Genomic DNA, 16888 nt, shown 5'->3' with positions numbered 1-16888 from the left:
GAGAAAGCAACATCTCTCTATGGAAAATCACTTGGGGAGATCACGAAAACACACAGAAAGCACAATAAGCAGATGACACCAAACTGCATTTCCGTCACCTTATATTAAACGCCCCTGCTGTTGCATCTAGCGTGTAGCATCAGACAAGTCATGTCATCGCCCAGACGGACCAATTACTTGTACCAGCAGGCATGCTTGCCGGGAAGATCATACGTATCATGAAGCGTGTGTGGGGGGGGGGGGGGGGGGGTGCAGCGACGATCGAAACTGCAATTTGTAACGACCAACGCGCACGGCGTGCCAGGGACTGCTGCTGCTGCTGGATGTCCCTCTCCGACAAAGACGCCGGCGGCCGGCGATGAGCTCAGGCCCGGGGGGGGGGGGGGGGGGGCGCACATGCAAATCTGCCGTGAAATCCGGTTCTCTCCTCTCCGATTCGTGCAAACTGTATGTCAATTGTTTCCTCTCCTAATATTGCAATTTTTTCGTACGGCAGGGGGTTTTGACGGACACCAACTACGCTCCAAAAGGGCATCCCGAGATGTCGCTTGACAAAGTGTTATTGGATCACGGTGGAGTTTAATGTTTTCCAGCTACACAGCTGGATCGAGAAGTTAGCTTCACGTCGTCCGTTTCAGAGAGAGAGAGAGAGAGAGAGAGATAGAGAGAGAGAGAAGAAGTTAGCTTCACGTCAGATGTATATATGTTTCTTTTTTACTAGGATTGCACAAACTGCAGAAATGGCCTTTCTGCATCCGTCCGTATTTGGAATCTGCGTACCGAAGTAAGCAGGAATATATGTCTGCTTAATGAATGTTTATATTCTTCGTGGCTAAATGACTGCAGCAAAGCTATACGAGACTATGCAATTTTCCCACAGTAGACTTGTTGGAGCAAAATGAAACTTTCAAATCTCATCATGGAGCTAGTAGTACAGCATGACTATGTAGCAGCTAAGAGCTAGCCTGCAGAGATGCACACCACTGAGGGAATTCTGGAAACGATCTCTTTTCAGGGAATCAGATCATTTTTCCTCAAGAAAAGGGAATCAAATCACGTGAAATTGATGTATGCATGGGTGCCTTTGACAGGATAAGGATGCCTGTAGAATAATTTCTAGAATAGCTCAAATAATGTTATCATGTAGGCAAAACAATATGACTGAGAAATGTGTCGATCGCTTTCTGCGGCATGACAAATAGAAAATTTTCATAAATAATATGAAATATTATGAACAAAACTTTTTAGGTTTGCTATCATCACCACCGGATTCCCAGCACATGATATACAGCCCCTTTAATCATAAACTACTAGAGCCTCATGCCATTTTTTTCCTGAAGAAAGAGATGTGCTAGCTACAGCTAGTGATCATACGTGGGTCTGATACTAGATTATATGTCTTCGCATCCACAGACCTTAAGAATGAAGTTCCTCTGATCAGCATCAGCTAATCGACAAGCATATACCTCTATTTTGAGTAGATGGAGAAATCTGAACGCTAATTGCTAAACCATCAGAAATCCAAGACTTCCCTCCTTTCAGTTTAGACTTTAGAAGCAATGCTAGCTTAGTAGCTTATCTCGATGAAGTCATATAGTTAGTTCCTCTATCGAATCAACCGTGGGGTTCAAATTTCACTAGACAGAAGGAACATAGATCAAGCAGACCTTCTGCTACACTTCTGAAAACGAAAAGGAGATACTCAGAAAGAACCATTCAGCCTCAAACACTTACCAAGCTAGCTTATAACGTTTCTGGATTTTTTTTCACTGAATGAAGAATACATGAGTGATATTGGTTCGGCTCACATCACATCCGCCAACAGACTCAAGAAGGACATGAGCCGGAACAATACCACGCCATGTCGTCTTCTTCCTCCTCCATCCTCCCGCCATGGATGCCTCCTAGTTGCTTTCCTGCTGCCTGACAGCCTGAGTGCCTCTGTGCCTGGGATGGCCTTATACGTGTAGACCTGAAACTGTGTTCTCTGCTGATGCCTAAGCGGCCATGGCATGGGGTTTTAATAGGCAGTGGGTGGCCTCCGCGGTGAAGCCACGTATTAGCATCTTGGCATCCTTTCCCTTATACTCCTGGCATTATACAATCACAATTGGCTCCTGGATCTGCTCAACCTAACGGTCCAGGAACCATTTGGATTGCTGATCACTGCGCTTGTGACCCGATCTGCAGCCTCCAATTTTCTTCTGCTGCTAGGCTTCTTATATTCAATCCCTCTGCTACCTGCTACATTTGGGTAGCCCTGCAATCCTGCTATGCATGTAGATGTTCCTTTACAGCCCTATAAATAGTAAACCGCCAATTTAGAAGGACCGTGTTGATGAGACACACATTCAGTACACATAATCTCTGGGAAATGTTTTGTTTTTACTGCTCGCTTATGTTCCTTGCAAGAACGTTAGGAAGTCGATCTGCCTGCATTCTCTCACAAGTCATAACCCCTTGACATCCCACCAGCACCAAGTACCACAATTATCGATGACGTTTCTCAAAAGATTTGCTAACTGATGATGTGGTAAGTGGCATGGTCCTTTCATAAGGGATCCAGTATCCAGTCCTGTACCAAACAGCTTACGCCGAGCATCTGAGCTGATCGGTTTCACATTCAGTTTTCATACCTAAACACCAGCTCCCGTCGCTATATATATTTCGTGCCCTTTCTGAAGCTGCCAACTAACCACTCTGTGTGTGAAGAGAGATTGCCTCCGCGGCCTTTCTTTCTCACAGGCAACCAATATGCGGCCAGATTCGTAAGTGATACACACAAATCAGCAGTTGGTAGGTTCAGAACTTCAGATGGCAACATCAGTGTCCACATGGTGGTCCTTGTGCACAGTTGCTGCTTCACACTACCTGTACACGCAAGATTAAGAACCCTAAGCTGGCCTAGCTGATCGCCAATTGGGCAGGATAGCATGACAGCAAGAGAATAAAGAATAGGAAGTGCAGTGGCAGATCACCGGACGTACGAGTGCCACGCGACAATCTGGTCAGAAAATCAGCAAGAATCTAGGGAGAAAACCAATGTACGATTATACTAAACATTTAGAGCCAAGATTAGAGTACTCGTGAGGACGAACAACTCTGGTCCCCTCGCCGGGCTGATCCGTTCGGTCCTCCGACCAATCTGACCTGTTCTTGGGAGATAAATTTTTGGTCGGCCGAGATGCGCTTCAGTCACCCGATCTTCCCGCTGACCGCTCCTCACGTGCGAACGAAGCCGTGAGCGCACGCAGACGAAATGGCTCGTCAATTATGCGAGCAACGGAGCAAGTGAGTAGGAACACGCTCGCAGATGCGGCGAGGAGAGATGGAGGGGCTGGAGGCTGGTGGTTGTGATGCGTGGTGAATGGCCACCGGGGTCAGCAGGGAGAAGGTCGTCGCCCTCTGAACAAATCGTTGCCACTTTGGTGAAGAACGGATCAGTGTTCCACGGTTCCACCCACCTAATTTGCTCGATCACTTTATTTTAGAGTTAGCTAATAACGACTGCCCTCGGAGTTCACAAGGACGGACGGATTTAAAAAACTGATCACGAGTAGTCCTTTTGGCGCTCTGGAATTTTTGATTCTAGATCAGTACGAACTGTATTGTAAGTGTGGTAGGATGGTCCAATGGTTGCCCTACTCTACGCCCTAGAAAGTCCCTGTTCTTGACCTGTTTTGGCCGGCAGGGGTGTAGGACTCATGTCATGTGGTGTGATAATCTTCTATAGGCTTCATAATATAACAAGACCTGGATGAAGGTATACCAGGTTGTAGGCTGACCTTCCAATGAGAATTGAGAATTGAGATGCGCCCTTTTCAGCTGAGCACATCAACGTCGTTTTTTTTTTCTCACTACGGCGATGCGAGATGCGAGTGGAAACCCATCTGGAACTTCACAAGCCAGAAAGCCCATTGGGCGAACAGCACTCTGGTGCAAAAAGAGGCCCAATGAAAGCCCACTAGCCCGTATCAATAGCGTGGGAGAGTCATTGGCCTGGCCGTCGCGATTCCCGGAGCCTACAACCGCCGCTCCGGCGACGCGGAACCCTAAGCCCCGCCGGACCCACTCACCCTTCCTCGCCGACATGGCCGACGCCACCGACCAGCCTCCCTACGGCGACGAGAACCGGTCCGAAGGCGGCTCCCGGCGCTTCTACACGCCGTACCCGGCGGAGGGCCTCAACCTCCCCTCGCTTCCCGAGCTCTACGACCTGCCGACCTCGCCGGAGCTCCTCTTCCCCAAGGAGCGCCGCGAGGGCCGCACCTGGGGCGAGAACCTCACCTTATACGCGGGCTGCGGCTACCTCGCCGGCTGCGCGGCGGGCGCGGCCGTGGGGCTCCGCCGCGCCGCGGCGCAGTCCGAGCGCGGCGAGACCGCCAAGCTCCGCGCCAGCCGCGCTCTCACCCAGTGCGGTGCCGTCGGACGCGCGTACGGGAACCGTCTCGGCATCATCGGGCTGCTCTTCGCGGGGATCGAGAGCGGAGTGACCGGGCTCCGCGATGCCGACGACTGGAAGAACACCGTCGCCGCGGGGCTGGGGGCTGGCCTGCTCCACCGTGCGGGGGCCGGGCCGCGGTCCGCGGTCTTCGGTTGCGTCGTCGGGGGACTCATGGCCGGCGCAGCCGTCGTGGGGAATCAAGCACTCGAGAGATACGTGCCTGATCTCAAGTTATAAACAGCAATCCCTGACGTACTAGTCAGTTTCAACCTACCGGGTTAAGGTATTATGCACATGGCATTTGTACAAATTTCCAAGCTTTGCTTATGACTACATTCCTAGGGTGCAATCTCTGTCCTGAATTCAATAATGGTGGTTATGTTGATCAATGGATACCGATCGTACTAGGATGGTTTTGAAGATTCAAGTTGAATTCTTTTATGCTCTTTATATATCTATAATCAAAATTTCGCTTCCTTGAAATGCTTTGCGGATGATGAATAACGAATTGCTATTGGTATTGTTCGGTATTTGATCATACTTGTGAGATTTGGATCAGTGCCTGTTAATGCTGCATAACTGTAAACTGTGCTTGTGCACCTTTGCAGCAACTGCAAGAAAATGTGCATTATCGGCCCTATATCTTTCTTCTGTAAATCAATTGCCATTACATTTTTCTTGAAGAGGTATTGCTGTAGCAAATCTAGTTTTATTCTTGTTAAGTTGTTATGGAGCTAGTTGCATCATGCTATTCTTGTTCGCTGCAACGCCTACTGCAAAGTTCACAGACCTGTAGCAGGCAATTTTAGATTTCTAGTCAAATGTGAGACAAGTGTCTGTGTTATTGTACTTTGTTTTATCCAGTGATTTTCCAATACTAGTGATTAGGCTGCTTAAGTTATATTGTATATGGACTTTTTACATATTTCCAAATTCCAAGGTTTATTGCTGATGATTATATTGTTATTATTAAGTGCGAAGGTGCTGAATTAGTTGCTGGTGAGATTGTTGGTTTATGGATATCAACTTGGATTGAAATTAATAGTTCTTACTTTGAGATTAAAACTAAATACTTGATGCTCTACTTATTGCAAATTATGGACTAAAGGTTCTTGCATTTGTATTGTTTAGTACCTTAAAGTATGGTGCCCTGGCTATTGTGAAAGATTTAGATTAGTGTGAATTATAAATTATAATATAGCTTTAACCTGTGTTTGAATATCCTGGAACTGCAAGAACATATGCATTATAGGAATTGGATCCCCTGTTATTCCTTGTTAAGTAAATCAATCGTCAGGACATTTTTCCTGCCTCAGCAACTCTAATTTTATTTGTGATTCAGAGGTAGCAATATGTGTTCAAGGTAAGGCATGATTGAAGTTTGGAAGAACTTTAGGCATATTGAGTGTAACTGTTACATGTCTTTGTCATTCCTAGCATCTTGCAAATGCTTGGTTCTTTTTTTGTTCCCTCAGATTTTTGGCTCATATGACCGTTTCTGCCCCTCCTGTGCAGTGAAAACAACATATGCCTGAATCTCAGAAAGAATGTATTTAACTGTTGAATTGGATGATACATGCTCTGTGAAGCTTTGATTATCCCTTGCTGCTTGCTGTCGTAGGGAACATTTGATATTTCTAGATGTAAATGTAGTTGCTTGATTTCATTATTCTTCAAGAAGAGGGGTATATTGCACCCTCTTCCACCTATTATGCAAAACCTGTTCCGTTGGAAGGTATTTGTTTAATTATGTGATTTGGCGTTCTGGTATGATGTTTTTTGGTTAGCTACTAGCCAGATTCTGATGCTTTTGTTCATGCTGAGTGAGATAGTTATATGAAACAACGCAGAATGTAAATGTTGCCCCCCTCCCATGGATTTTCGTGTAGCAAGTTAAAAATCTTTGAATCATTCTCAAAATGAATTCGAACTTTCAAAACTGGATGGACGGAAAGCATTTTTGTAGTGATGATGCACACCATGATACTGCATGCTGTTGAAAACGTGCAGCTGTGCACACCATCTGATGTTGGTTTCGATTGTGCAAAAATGATCTGATCTGAAGCAAAGATATAGTGGAAGACATGTGATTAGTCTGAATGGGCACACTGCCCTGCTCTTTGTGCGCTGTGCTTGTGCTAGGCTCAAGTTCAATGCAGGAGACACTGGAAGTGCAGGGGCCCGCTGCAGTAGTTTTGTTTCTTCAACAGTTTTGCTCATCAAGCTGCAGCTAGCAGCTCTGGGCCTCTGGCTACAGAGCAGGCAGCACAAAGTCGTTGCCCTCGCGGGCCTTGATGACTTGCTGCCGCTGAGGATCTCGCCTTCGCCTACAGCGACCATGCAAGTGCTGTCAGCTAGCAGGAGGCTTCAGAATTTGATCCAGCCGGTTAAAGCTGAGCAAAACCACTGTTCTTTGGTCAAGATACTGGAGAACCTAAACTGCAGGCTCGAGAAAGCTCCATGGGACAAAAGACGAGCAGCAATTGCGTGCCACAGTGTTGAACTAAACTGACTGCAGGGCTCTGAAATTCCAGTCTGCTATGCTGAGATCGAGCTGCTTGAAGTTTGGTCAGCAGAGTTGGGCATCTGCTGTTTGCACAACGCTTACACTGGCCTGAGGTTCCACGGTGCTGAAGAAACGGGCGTAGTGCAAGGGCCATGCAGTTTCTTTCAGCTGAGGACCAACCTAATCAAGATAGGATTAATGTAATGGAGATTGCCCATCGACTATGACCACGGGATGTAAGAGAGAGACAGATCCCTGTGGCAAGGTCAGAGCTGAAAGCCCAGAACCGCGCCAGTTCTTGGAGCTTAGCTGCCACTCGTCACCTTTTCAGTGCCCTTCAATGTCAAAGCTCACAAAGCTTGTGGGGTTTGATCATGACCTCGCCGGTCACTGTGCCCCCGCAACTTTCTCCCGCCACTGTATAATGGCCAGTTCACGAAGCATGGCAATGATGTTGGATCGCTGATGCTGGAGGGGCCGCCTGTGCTCGATGGCCTCTGCTCCTCCCCCGCCGTGAACCCTCTGCGTGCCATGCCACCTGCCGAGCTCATCATGGTAATATTTGTACTACTTGGGCAAGAAAATTGGCAATTTTCACACCTTTTGTAGGAAGTTTTCTTGCTTTTGCAAAATTCCGTCCTTGGTTGTGTTTATCCGCGAAAAGTTGGTAAAAAAAGTCACATCGGATATTGTAGTATACTGTAGCATTTTTCGTTTGTTTATGGTAAATATTGTCCTATTATAGGCTAAATAAGCTCAAAAAATTCGTCTCGCAACGTACATCAAAACTATGCAATTAGTTTTTTTATTTACCTACATTTAATTCTCCATGCATGAGACAAAAAATTTGATGTGATAGATGAATAGTGAAGTTTGAAGAGAGAAATTTTGCAATTAAACACAACCCTTGTATTTCAAAGCTTTATGAGATTTCAGTGCAGTACTCCCTCCGTCCCAAAATAAATGCAATTCTAAGACCGGACACGAAAACCAAAGCATAGTGTGAAATTACAAAAATACCCTTTGTCTTTTGTGATAAGTGAAAGATGTGTTAGTTGTCTTATGTGAGAATCTTCTGGAAATTTGATTGTCTTATATGCTAGGTGGGTCAAAGTTAAAATTTTTTGTGGGACAAATTTTGAACTCTAGAATTGCATTTATTTTGGAACGGAGGGAGTACTGCCTTTCGATTTCATTGCGTTTTTTTTCCTGTTGGCAATAGGTCGATTTTGTCAGCCTTTTTTGACCAGGAAACCAGTGGTCCACATGACAGAGGCTTGGCCCCTTTTGGAGCACCTTTCCCTCCACTCATACTGCACACGCGCGGCTGCTCAGACTCACGCAGTGGGCGCTCGCTGAGGTACATGCCTTGACCGCCTCGCCCGCAATCATGCTGCTGGAGCTAGGTGCTCTAGTTGTTGGCTGTTCTCCTGGCTCTGAACTTGCAAGAAACTTTCAGAGGCCCAAAAAAAAAACAGATGTTCTCCCGATCCCTGAAGCATCCTATGGCGAGTGTGTTCACCATTGGTCCCGTCCCTATTGCCTCGGCATGTTCTTATCCTAGGAGTGATCATGGCGTTTCAGATGGAGACCTGCTTGCACGGGAGCATGCTGCATGCTCTGTCTGTTCCTCACCGCGGAGGCTCTTGCATCCAAACGGCATCGCCTAGGCCACATATTCTTTGGCTGCTCTGAAGCAAGGGAGAAATGCAGTAGCGATTTTTGGGAAAAGAGAATCTCCTCAGTTCGGGATATTCTTTGCCGCTGCAGGAGCTGTCGATGTCAGCAGTAGCAAGCATATAGGAGCAACATTATGAACAGCAGCACTCTACCAGTACTCCTACATTGCTTTTCTGACTTCTACTACATGGAATTGAATAAAAAGGGTACACTCTTTCTTGTTTGTAGACATTGTTGGCTCGAACATGATCTCACAAAAAGCTTGATGTTGCCAATTTCTTGATCCCTACCCCTAGAAAGCCATTTTTGACATGATCAAACAAAAGGTGGTAAAGGAAAAGATGGCTGGGGCAAGAATCTCACCTTTTCCTGTTCTCTGGTGCTCAAGCCTGAAGCTGAAAGCAACAGTATGACAATTGTACTCTGAATCTGAAAGGAGTCCGGTGACTTTGCCACTTACACATACTAGCTAGAAGTAACATGCTATGATTCTAAGGTCATTGTCCTACTAGGCTACTACCAACTTGGCCTTAGCTGCATGGCCATGCTGCCAGGAACATCCTAAAGAAACGCCGGCGATCGATGTACAAAATCCGGAGCTGGACCAGTTGTCTAAGATCCACAAATTGACAGGGAAAGCTCCAAGCTTAAACCCGGGCCGAGAAAGTGGTCTGAATGGCCGGAGCAGTCACTGGAGCTCCTCCTCGCTGGCGATGCCATGAGGATGCAGCTGCTCCCGCTCGGCGAGGCGGCGGCCATGGCGCGAGCGGAGTTTGGGTCCAGCCCGAGGGACAGTGACAGGGAGCATTGGTCAGGTGGCTCGCCCTTTGCTGCAACGCTGAAGCTGCTGAAGAGGGAGCATCCGTTTCCATCCTCTATGGAGCCCTGCTGCTGATTCAGCGCAAGACCAAGATGGTTTGCTTCTGGTCTGCTTATCTGCTAAAGCCCAACGAAATTATATATAGTTAGAAAGAGGGCAAAGAGTGATTTGCTACACTGATGGAAAGTATGACACAAAAGAAACACGTGCTTCTGCAGTAACTATATAACAAGTACTTCTGCAGTAACTGTATAACAAAACTGTGATCGCCAGGATCAGGCAACGGGGTACAACAGCTAGTCAGCTACGCTCGCTATTCATGTCTATAGAAGCAAAAGGACGTGCAGTTTTCAGAAATTTTCAGTCAGAGCAAGCCTTCAGAGAAGCTATAATGAGTAAATTCTATCTGCACTGGCATCATCATGAGAACTACAGGGTGCAATGCAAGGCGTGGATCTGAACGCTACAGAAGCCACTGCAACGTGAGGAGTAAATGCCTGAACCAATGCTTATCATTTCTAGTTAACAGACAGGATTTCAAGAGCTGATTTTGGCTGTGTTCTTGCCATGCCGGTGCTTGTATGTCCTGAAGATACGGGTATTCACGGGCCTATTGGCTTTTGTACTCTGTACACGTAGCCGGATACCGAAGTTGCTACCTGTACCGACAATCCTATAAATGTTGTGTATCTTCTACAAAAGCATGCGCCAGAGATACTGCAATCCTGTTCCTGCAGGAGGATCTGGGATGTGGTTGCATCTGCATTGGTCGATCAAGGATAAGGTCTGAGCACTGAACCCCAGTCCCCCTCACACGACTAATATGAATACGTACGTGTTAGAGATGTGGTCAGATTATTTAGTCCTATCTGATTGTTAGTTTAACCAATACTCAAGGATAAGAAGTGGGACCCACAGGAAAGCAACTTTTGTGCAAAAATTCTGCCACCAAATAACTACTGAATAAAAAAAGCAAAATAGGATGTAATTGAAGATAAGAATGGCAGTGTGAAAGCGAGCGGTTAAGACAAGGAAAGATTCATCTTCTTTTGATAAACCTTTTGACAATATCTTTTCTACCATCTTTTACTTTTTTAGCTGATGTACCTTAAAGCGGTCAGATTCTTGCTCCAAACATCCCACGGCTTGGAGGTTGGAAGCCGCAGTAGCAGCAGCAACATCCCTCCTCTGCCATCTCAGGCCCTCCTCCTTTATTCTCCTGCGCATCGCCATGGCTTGCATGTAATCATCGACGCAGTACAGGCTCCCAGCAGCTGCAGTCCTCGCCTCACTGATTCCATGGCTTCCCTGCAAGATCTGGTATACGGCTGCCGTCCCCATCCTGGCCCTGTTCATCCATCCAAAGACGACCCCCATGTAAAAAGAGCAAACGGACAGGCGCCATGGGAAAAGGCGCTTTAGTTTCTTGCATCAAGATTAGGCCTTGGAAAAGCTTGTCTTCAACTTGAAAACACATTGCAAAGATGGAGGGGGAAAGGCGTCGCAGGGCAAACCTTTTCAGAGGGGGGCACAGGAACTCCTTGGGGCCTTGCTCATTACCGGCGCATGAGTGCCTCCTTTGCAGTTGGGCTGCTTGCATCCCTGATGGAGTGATGGTGCCATGAAAGAAAGGTGTTTGGCTTTCCATTAGCAAAATCTACAGAAAGTGTGCGATTTTATTATTACTATCATTTTTATTTTTATATTTAGCTTTCCAGACAAAGGGTTTACTTTGCATGATGAAGGTACTCATGACACATGAGAAAGGAATCTGGGGTTGCCCGGAGTAGTTGACAAGTGCAGTGAGCATGTGGGACAGTGAGCTTAGAGAAGAGTCACACAAACCACAAGGCAACGCGATACTTCTTAAAAACTACTATATATTTAAATAAGTTGGAATGTTCAGTTTACTGTTGTAGACGTGTGTTTTGCTCCTGAATATTCGAATAAACAATGCAGGTAAGCAAAGCTACACCCACAGCGTTGACATGTAAAACAATTAAAAATACGACCACAGTGGGGAAAGAAGCAAGCAACGAGGGCTCATTTCATCTCTCACCTCTTCTTGCTGCGCCAAGCCTCGCAGCTCTGTACATCTGTTCATCAGAAGGGCAAATGGAGGAATCAAAAGCTTTGCATTTGCATACGGCATGGCCTGCAGGCGTGAAGGGATGATGAAGAAGAGAAGTTGGCTCACCTGGAGATGGCTCTTGACATGAGATATGGTAAGCTCCTTGGCGCCCATGAACTGGAGAATGAGCTTCGGCGTAGCCTCTGCAATTCACACCACGAAAGCGGCAATTAGCTAGGCAGGTCAAAGCACTACTGAGAATAGCAGAAAGGCAGAAGAGCACAACCAATATTAGAACAATTCTTCTGAATCTCTCAAGAACAATAATACTACATGAGCATGCATCAACCAACCGAGGGGTAAAAAGGAGGGGGAAGAAGAAGCACAGCAGGTAGTCCTAGAATCAAATAGGACGGTGTGAGATACTGAGATAATCTACAGCTAGCACCATCAGTACAGTGGAGAAGAAAAGAACACATGTAGCAAACTAGCTCAAGAAGAAGAGGGAGAGAGGCCATCAAACACGAGCATGTAAAGCGCGTTGACACCATGACCACAACATGAGACGGCAGCAAGGAGGGGAAGCGGAAGTGAAGGGAACTCACTGTCCTGGCCGCCGAGGCACTCTATGGCTCGCACGAAGCTGCGGTGGAGGTCGGCGGTCCACCTCATCCTGGGCTCCTTGGACCGGATGTACTGCCTCACGGCGCCATTCTTGCCGCCGCCGCCGCCGCCCATCTCCTCGATCGCTAGTAAGGTGGTGGAGCGCACCAGGCCCGAGCAAGGATGCGCGGCCGGCAGGCAGGTGCTCGAGGAAAGAACCAAACTTCCGCCTTTGCCCCCTCCTCCTCCCGGCCGGCACCTCTCTGGCCAACGTTGTAAGCCCGGCCAGCGCTGCCGCACCGGCGAGCAGCAGGCGGTCGCTCCCTCCCAGCAGAAGACGCGTTGCGAGCGAGCGGGCACAAGATGCGTGGTGTCTCTTCTTCCTCTCGCTTGCACTCTCCTCCGCCCTCAAAAGACGAGAGGGGCGTAGGTTTATAAGCCGGGACGGGTGGACGCGCGGCACTTCGGTGGGTTGCCGTCTTGGGTTGCTACGGTTCGTTCGCTCCCTCTCGCGCTCTCCCCTCTCGTATGGATGGCATTGGCTTCCGGTCTGCTGCTACGCTGCGTACTGATGCGCGCGCGCGCGCGCGGACAGAGAGAGAGAGAGAGAGAGAGAGAGAGAGGTCGTCTCGTTGGGCCTGTCGCGGATTAGCGGAGCACGGACGCCGGTGGATCGATGGTGGTGTGAATGCGTGACCCTCCTGCGCTCGCGAGATACGGCCATGATTAGCCGGATTTAATGGGTCTGCGTGCACAAGAGAAGGTGTCGAGAGATAGAGAGGAGTATACCAGCAGGCCATGGTCGCATGGAGATGGAGGTTATTTTAAATTGGGAAGAAACCTTGAAAGCAAGAGTTAATTTCCTGAATTCCATCAAAATTTAAGTCAATTCCTTGAATGCCATCAAAATTTAGGCTATCCCTTCATTGCCACTAAAATTATATTCCAATCCTCTCAATGCTATTTCCGTTAGATTTCGGATGGAAACCGTAAAATTACTGTACAAACACGTTAAACTCCGATCTATCTAATTTCTTTGTTCCGTTTCTACCCCCGAACCCTATCCCTAAATCTCGACGCCACCTCACTCCAAGGCCCGCCCCGCCCGCACTCCCCCACCCCCCTTCGGGTGTGCCGCCCACCCCTCCCCCTACCTGCGCGCGCCAGCGACGCGGCGCCAGGAGAGCGTTGCGCACCCCCCACCCCGCCAGGAGGCCCCCCCCGCGCTGCAGAAGGGCGGCGCAGGAGGGCGACGCGCCCCCGCCGCCAGGAGCCCCCCGCGCTCGTCGCCGTCGATCCGCGCGCCAGCACTGCACCAGCACCGACGATCCGCCGATCCGCGCGCCAGCCCACCGATCCACACGCCAGCACCGCGCGCAGGGACCACGGAGGGGCGCCAGCACGCGATGGAGGCTCCAGGACACTTGGCTTCCTACAGGGTGAGATGTTCATCTTCTTCTTTACTGCTGCATTGTTTGAGCTGCAACTAGAAACATTTAGTTTTTGATGGGCCATTCATTAACAGGATGGACCCTAAGTCGAGCTATTTATTGGAAATCAAACTCAATGCCAATCCTAAAAAGCGTAGGAAGGATTTTTCATACTTTACCTTCAGCAAAGTTGTGGATTCTGATCTATGCAATTTCAAGGACCTCGTCAGAGAAATTGTGGATCAATACCCTCATGGATACCAAGAAGTTGTGCATGTTTTTTACTATGATGGTGTCCAAAAATGCTCTCCTGAAATCACAACCGATCAGGAACTCCTTCAGATGTTCCGCAAACATGTCAATATCATATTGACATATCATTTTGTTACATCGTGCTTGTTACTTTTCTCATGTACATAACTCATGTGCAGGTCTGGAAGTAGTTCAAACCAACCCGAGCCACTTTCCATGGAGTACCCTGCGCTACCTGCATGTGAGACCACACCACCTCCTGCCATCTCCAAGCCTACGACAAAGAAGGCAGCTAAAGGGAAGGCGAAGGAACCTAAAGGGAAGGCGCAGACAGCTAAAGGGAAGGCAAAGGCAGCAAGGAAAAAGAAGAAGAAGGAAGTTTCAGTGCCACATGATAGTCCGGCAATGGGTACTAGAAGCAAGACCACACCCTAGAAAGACAGCCCTGCCTCACAAACTAGAAGCAAAAGAAAGCTTCCACTTCCAGATCTCAACTGCTAGTTGATGCAGTTCATTTTGTGGCACTCTATTTTGCTTGGTCTTTGTGAACCAATGTCATGTTCTTTTGCTAAGATATTGTCAGCTACTGGGTGCTGCTAGTTCTTTCTTTATTTGCTAGACTAGAGTACTCTATTTGCTAAGGTATTGCGGGCTACTAGTACTTTGCATGCATGACTGTGCGTATGGACAGCCATGGTTGATTGGAATATGCATGTATGGACATCAATGTTAACATGTATGGCTGCTTTTATGGACATCACTGAAGCTTATATATGTACATAGATTTATAACTGTCTACAATGGCATAGAAGGGATGGCACTACAAATATTTCATCCATGTCATACAGGGGCAATAACGTCTTTTTCACCTAATTTAACAGTCAATCTAACAGCTGACTCACGGAATGACACTGAGGGGATTGGAGTAAAATTTCAGTGGCAATGAAGGGATGAAATTTCAGTGGCAATGAAGGGATGGTATAAATTTTGATAATATTTAAGGGATTGGCTTAAATTTTGATGGAATTCAGTGAATTTACTCTGAAAACAAAGGCTTCTTTACGACTGAGAAGACGGCAGCAGGTTCCTTTGGTTCCAGTAATGGCCTGCCTGCGACGCGTATCGTATCTCGCTGCGCGTCAGCAGTAGTTATGGTGCCTCGGGGTCAATCCTAGCAGCGACGCAACTTCTCAATCCCTCTCTCGTCTCTTCCCACTGCTCTCTCGACTCTCGAACGTAGTGCAGTATGCTAGCACCAGGAGTTCAGGACTAGAGAGATCTCTCGCGCATTATCCACGCCACAAAATGGCGCCTGCATATCTAATGCTGAAACTCTTCTTTTATGCTAAAAAAACAGAGAACAATTGTTGAAACTCTAGTTGGAGTGGGAATACTGGAAGTGGATTTCAAAAGGATAGCAAGTAAGCAACAGTGCGGTGGCAAGTGAACAAACGGAAGGGGACAAAAAGGATGCACTGGTCCAGCCACCTAGCCGATGGAGCCACAGCACAACGGCCACAGTGAACTGAAAAAACCCATCCAGCCAGTCCAGTCCAGAGGCCACCATTTGAACACCTGATGAAAACAAAACCCCGTCCCGGCCAGACATGCCATCCACGTCCTTTTGCGCTGCCCACATCGCTGCGCCCAGCGGCGAAATACCCCTACTCCACAGCCACGGCCAGGTCCCCGGCCGGCTCTCCAGCCAGGCCAGGCCAACCCAGCCTTTGACTCCACCACCGGCGACAGCGACATGGACAGACGCTCACAGTCGGCTCGGATGATGGATGGACGGCCCGTGCTTTGCTACAACTACTGTCTACTCGCAGCAGCGCAGGCGCGTATGCGTCTGTTTACGCGCGCCGCGCGCTGTGCGTGTGCTGTGTACTCGTACGCGCAGGAAGACGGCCACGGAATCTCTGGGCGCCGGATTTCCCTTGCCGCTGCTGCTACTACTACTAGGCTAGCTGCTGGTTGCTAGGCTAGTGCTAGCTGCAAGGCTCCCTCTGCGACTGCTCGACTAGTCCATCCGCATCCACTGCTGCAGCTGCTAGCTTGGCAAGGCAAGGGCAAGATACGCCGGTCGCCATGGTGCAGTGGCAGCTCTGCCTCTTCCATCCATCCATCACATTACTCGCCCGGCGCCTAGGCCTCCTTTTAACTTGTTTGGCCACGCACAGCCGCGCAGCCTACACCGCCCCGGCGCCCCAGTACACCCGCCGCGGCAGCGTCCATGCATGCATGCACATGCCATCGCCGCCGGATCGATTGATGCGGAGCGCTCCCTCTGCGCGCACCACGCAGGGTCAGAAACGTACTCTCCTTTTTCTAAAAAAAAAAGAATTACCACTGTTCTTTTGGATGTCAGGTGACTGGTCTGGTGGCTACCGATACGCGGGGTAGTACTCCGTACTGGTACGCGTACGCTCGTAGAATACGACAACGACTGCTTCAACAGCATGCGCGTGGACTGTGGTATACAGCGTACGTACGGAGTACCTCTTTTTACCCGTCAGAGCCTACGTGTTTCCGTTCCGTATAGATATTTATATGCACGCGGCCAGCGCCTAGACGGGATCCCTTCATCAAACAGTAAATGAAGTATACGGTTGCAGCGCAGAGAACGGATGGATTCAGAGTCCTGCCAGAATCCCATCGAAAGTAAATAAAGTTTCAACTTCCGAGTATAACAATATATATATATATATACCGTAAGATTTTATTGTTCTATTTAATACCAATTATTAGGTGGTACAAATTAGTGCCTGTATTCTTTTTAATAGAGGAGGGGACAAAGGGACTCGAGAGAGATCGGAGACAAAAACAGAGAAGATGAAGGAAGCACAAGATTTCAAATCCAGTCACAACTGTCCGCTTCGCTCCCGCTAAGACTAAAGGGGATGTTAGAGTATGAGTTGTATTAAACTAAGACTCGAACAATGTACTCCGAGTTTCTTAAATTATGTAATTAGAATAGGGCTAGGACTATGCGAACCCAGATTATATAATGAGAGCCCGGACGACCTCAGAGGTTTTGCCATTTCAACAAGCCATGTAAAGCAGTTCCAATAATATTTTCTAC

At 48.1% G+C, this 16888-nt stretch overlaps 2 protein-coding genes across 3 annotated transcripts; one reads left to right on the top strand and one right to left on the bottom strand.

The window, feature by feature from the left end:
- The first annotated feature begins 3990 nt into the window (after window positions 1-3990).
- On the top strand, window positions 3991-6214 carry LOC120683331 (mitochondrial import inner membrane translocase subunit TIM23-2-like). Its single transcript, XM_039965404.1, has 2 exons — window positions 3991-4727; window positions 5960-6214. Exon 1 carries the CDS (start codon window positions 4091-4093, stop codon window positions 4679-4681), a length of 591 nt encoding a protein of 196 aa, XP_039821338.1. The 5' UTR covers window positions 3991-4090; the 3' UTR covers window positions 4682-4727; window positions 5960-6214.
- Window positions 6215-8795: 2581 nt separating this feature from the next.
- On the bottom strand, window positions 8796-12747 carry LOC120683661 (myb family transcription factor MOF1-like). Of its 2 annotated transcripts, none has more exons than XM_039965752.1 (6): window positions 12127-12747; window positions 11648-11724; window positions 11510-11546; window positions 10965-11052; window positions 10558-10798; window positions 8796-9569 (listed from the first exon to the last, which is right to left on the bottom strand). In XM_039965752.1, the coding sequence occupies exons 1-6, from the start codon at window positions 12257-12259 to the stop codon at window positions 9243-9245; spliced, it is 903 nt and encodes a 300-aa protein (XP_039821686.1). In that variant the 5' UTR covers window positions 12260-12747; the 3' UTR covers window positions 8796-9242. The 2 variants fall into 2 exon arrangements, with proteins under 2 accessions (XP_039821686.1, XP_039821687.1); XM_039965753.1 differs by having other exon boundaries at window positions 9243-9566.
- Between the last annotated feature and the right edge of the window lie 4141 nt (window positions 12748-16888).

This window comes from Panicum virgatum, chromosome 7N (genome assembly GCF_016808335.1).
Source record: "Panicum virgatum strain AP13 chromosome 7N, P.virgatum_v5, whole genome shotgun sequence".
Classification (NCBI taxonomy): Eukaryota; Viridiplantae; Streptophyta; class Magnoliopsida; order Poales; family Poaceae; genus Panicum; species Panicum virgatum.
The sequence above is the reverse complement of the archived record's forward strand: the minus strand, read 5'-3'. Positions and strand labels throughout refer to the sequence as shown.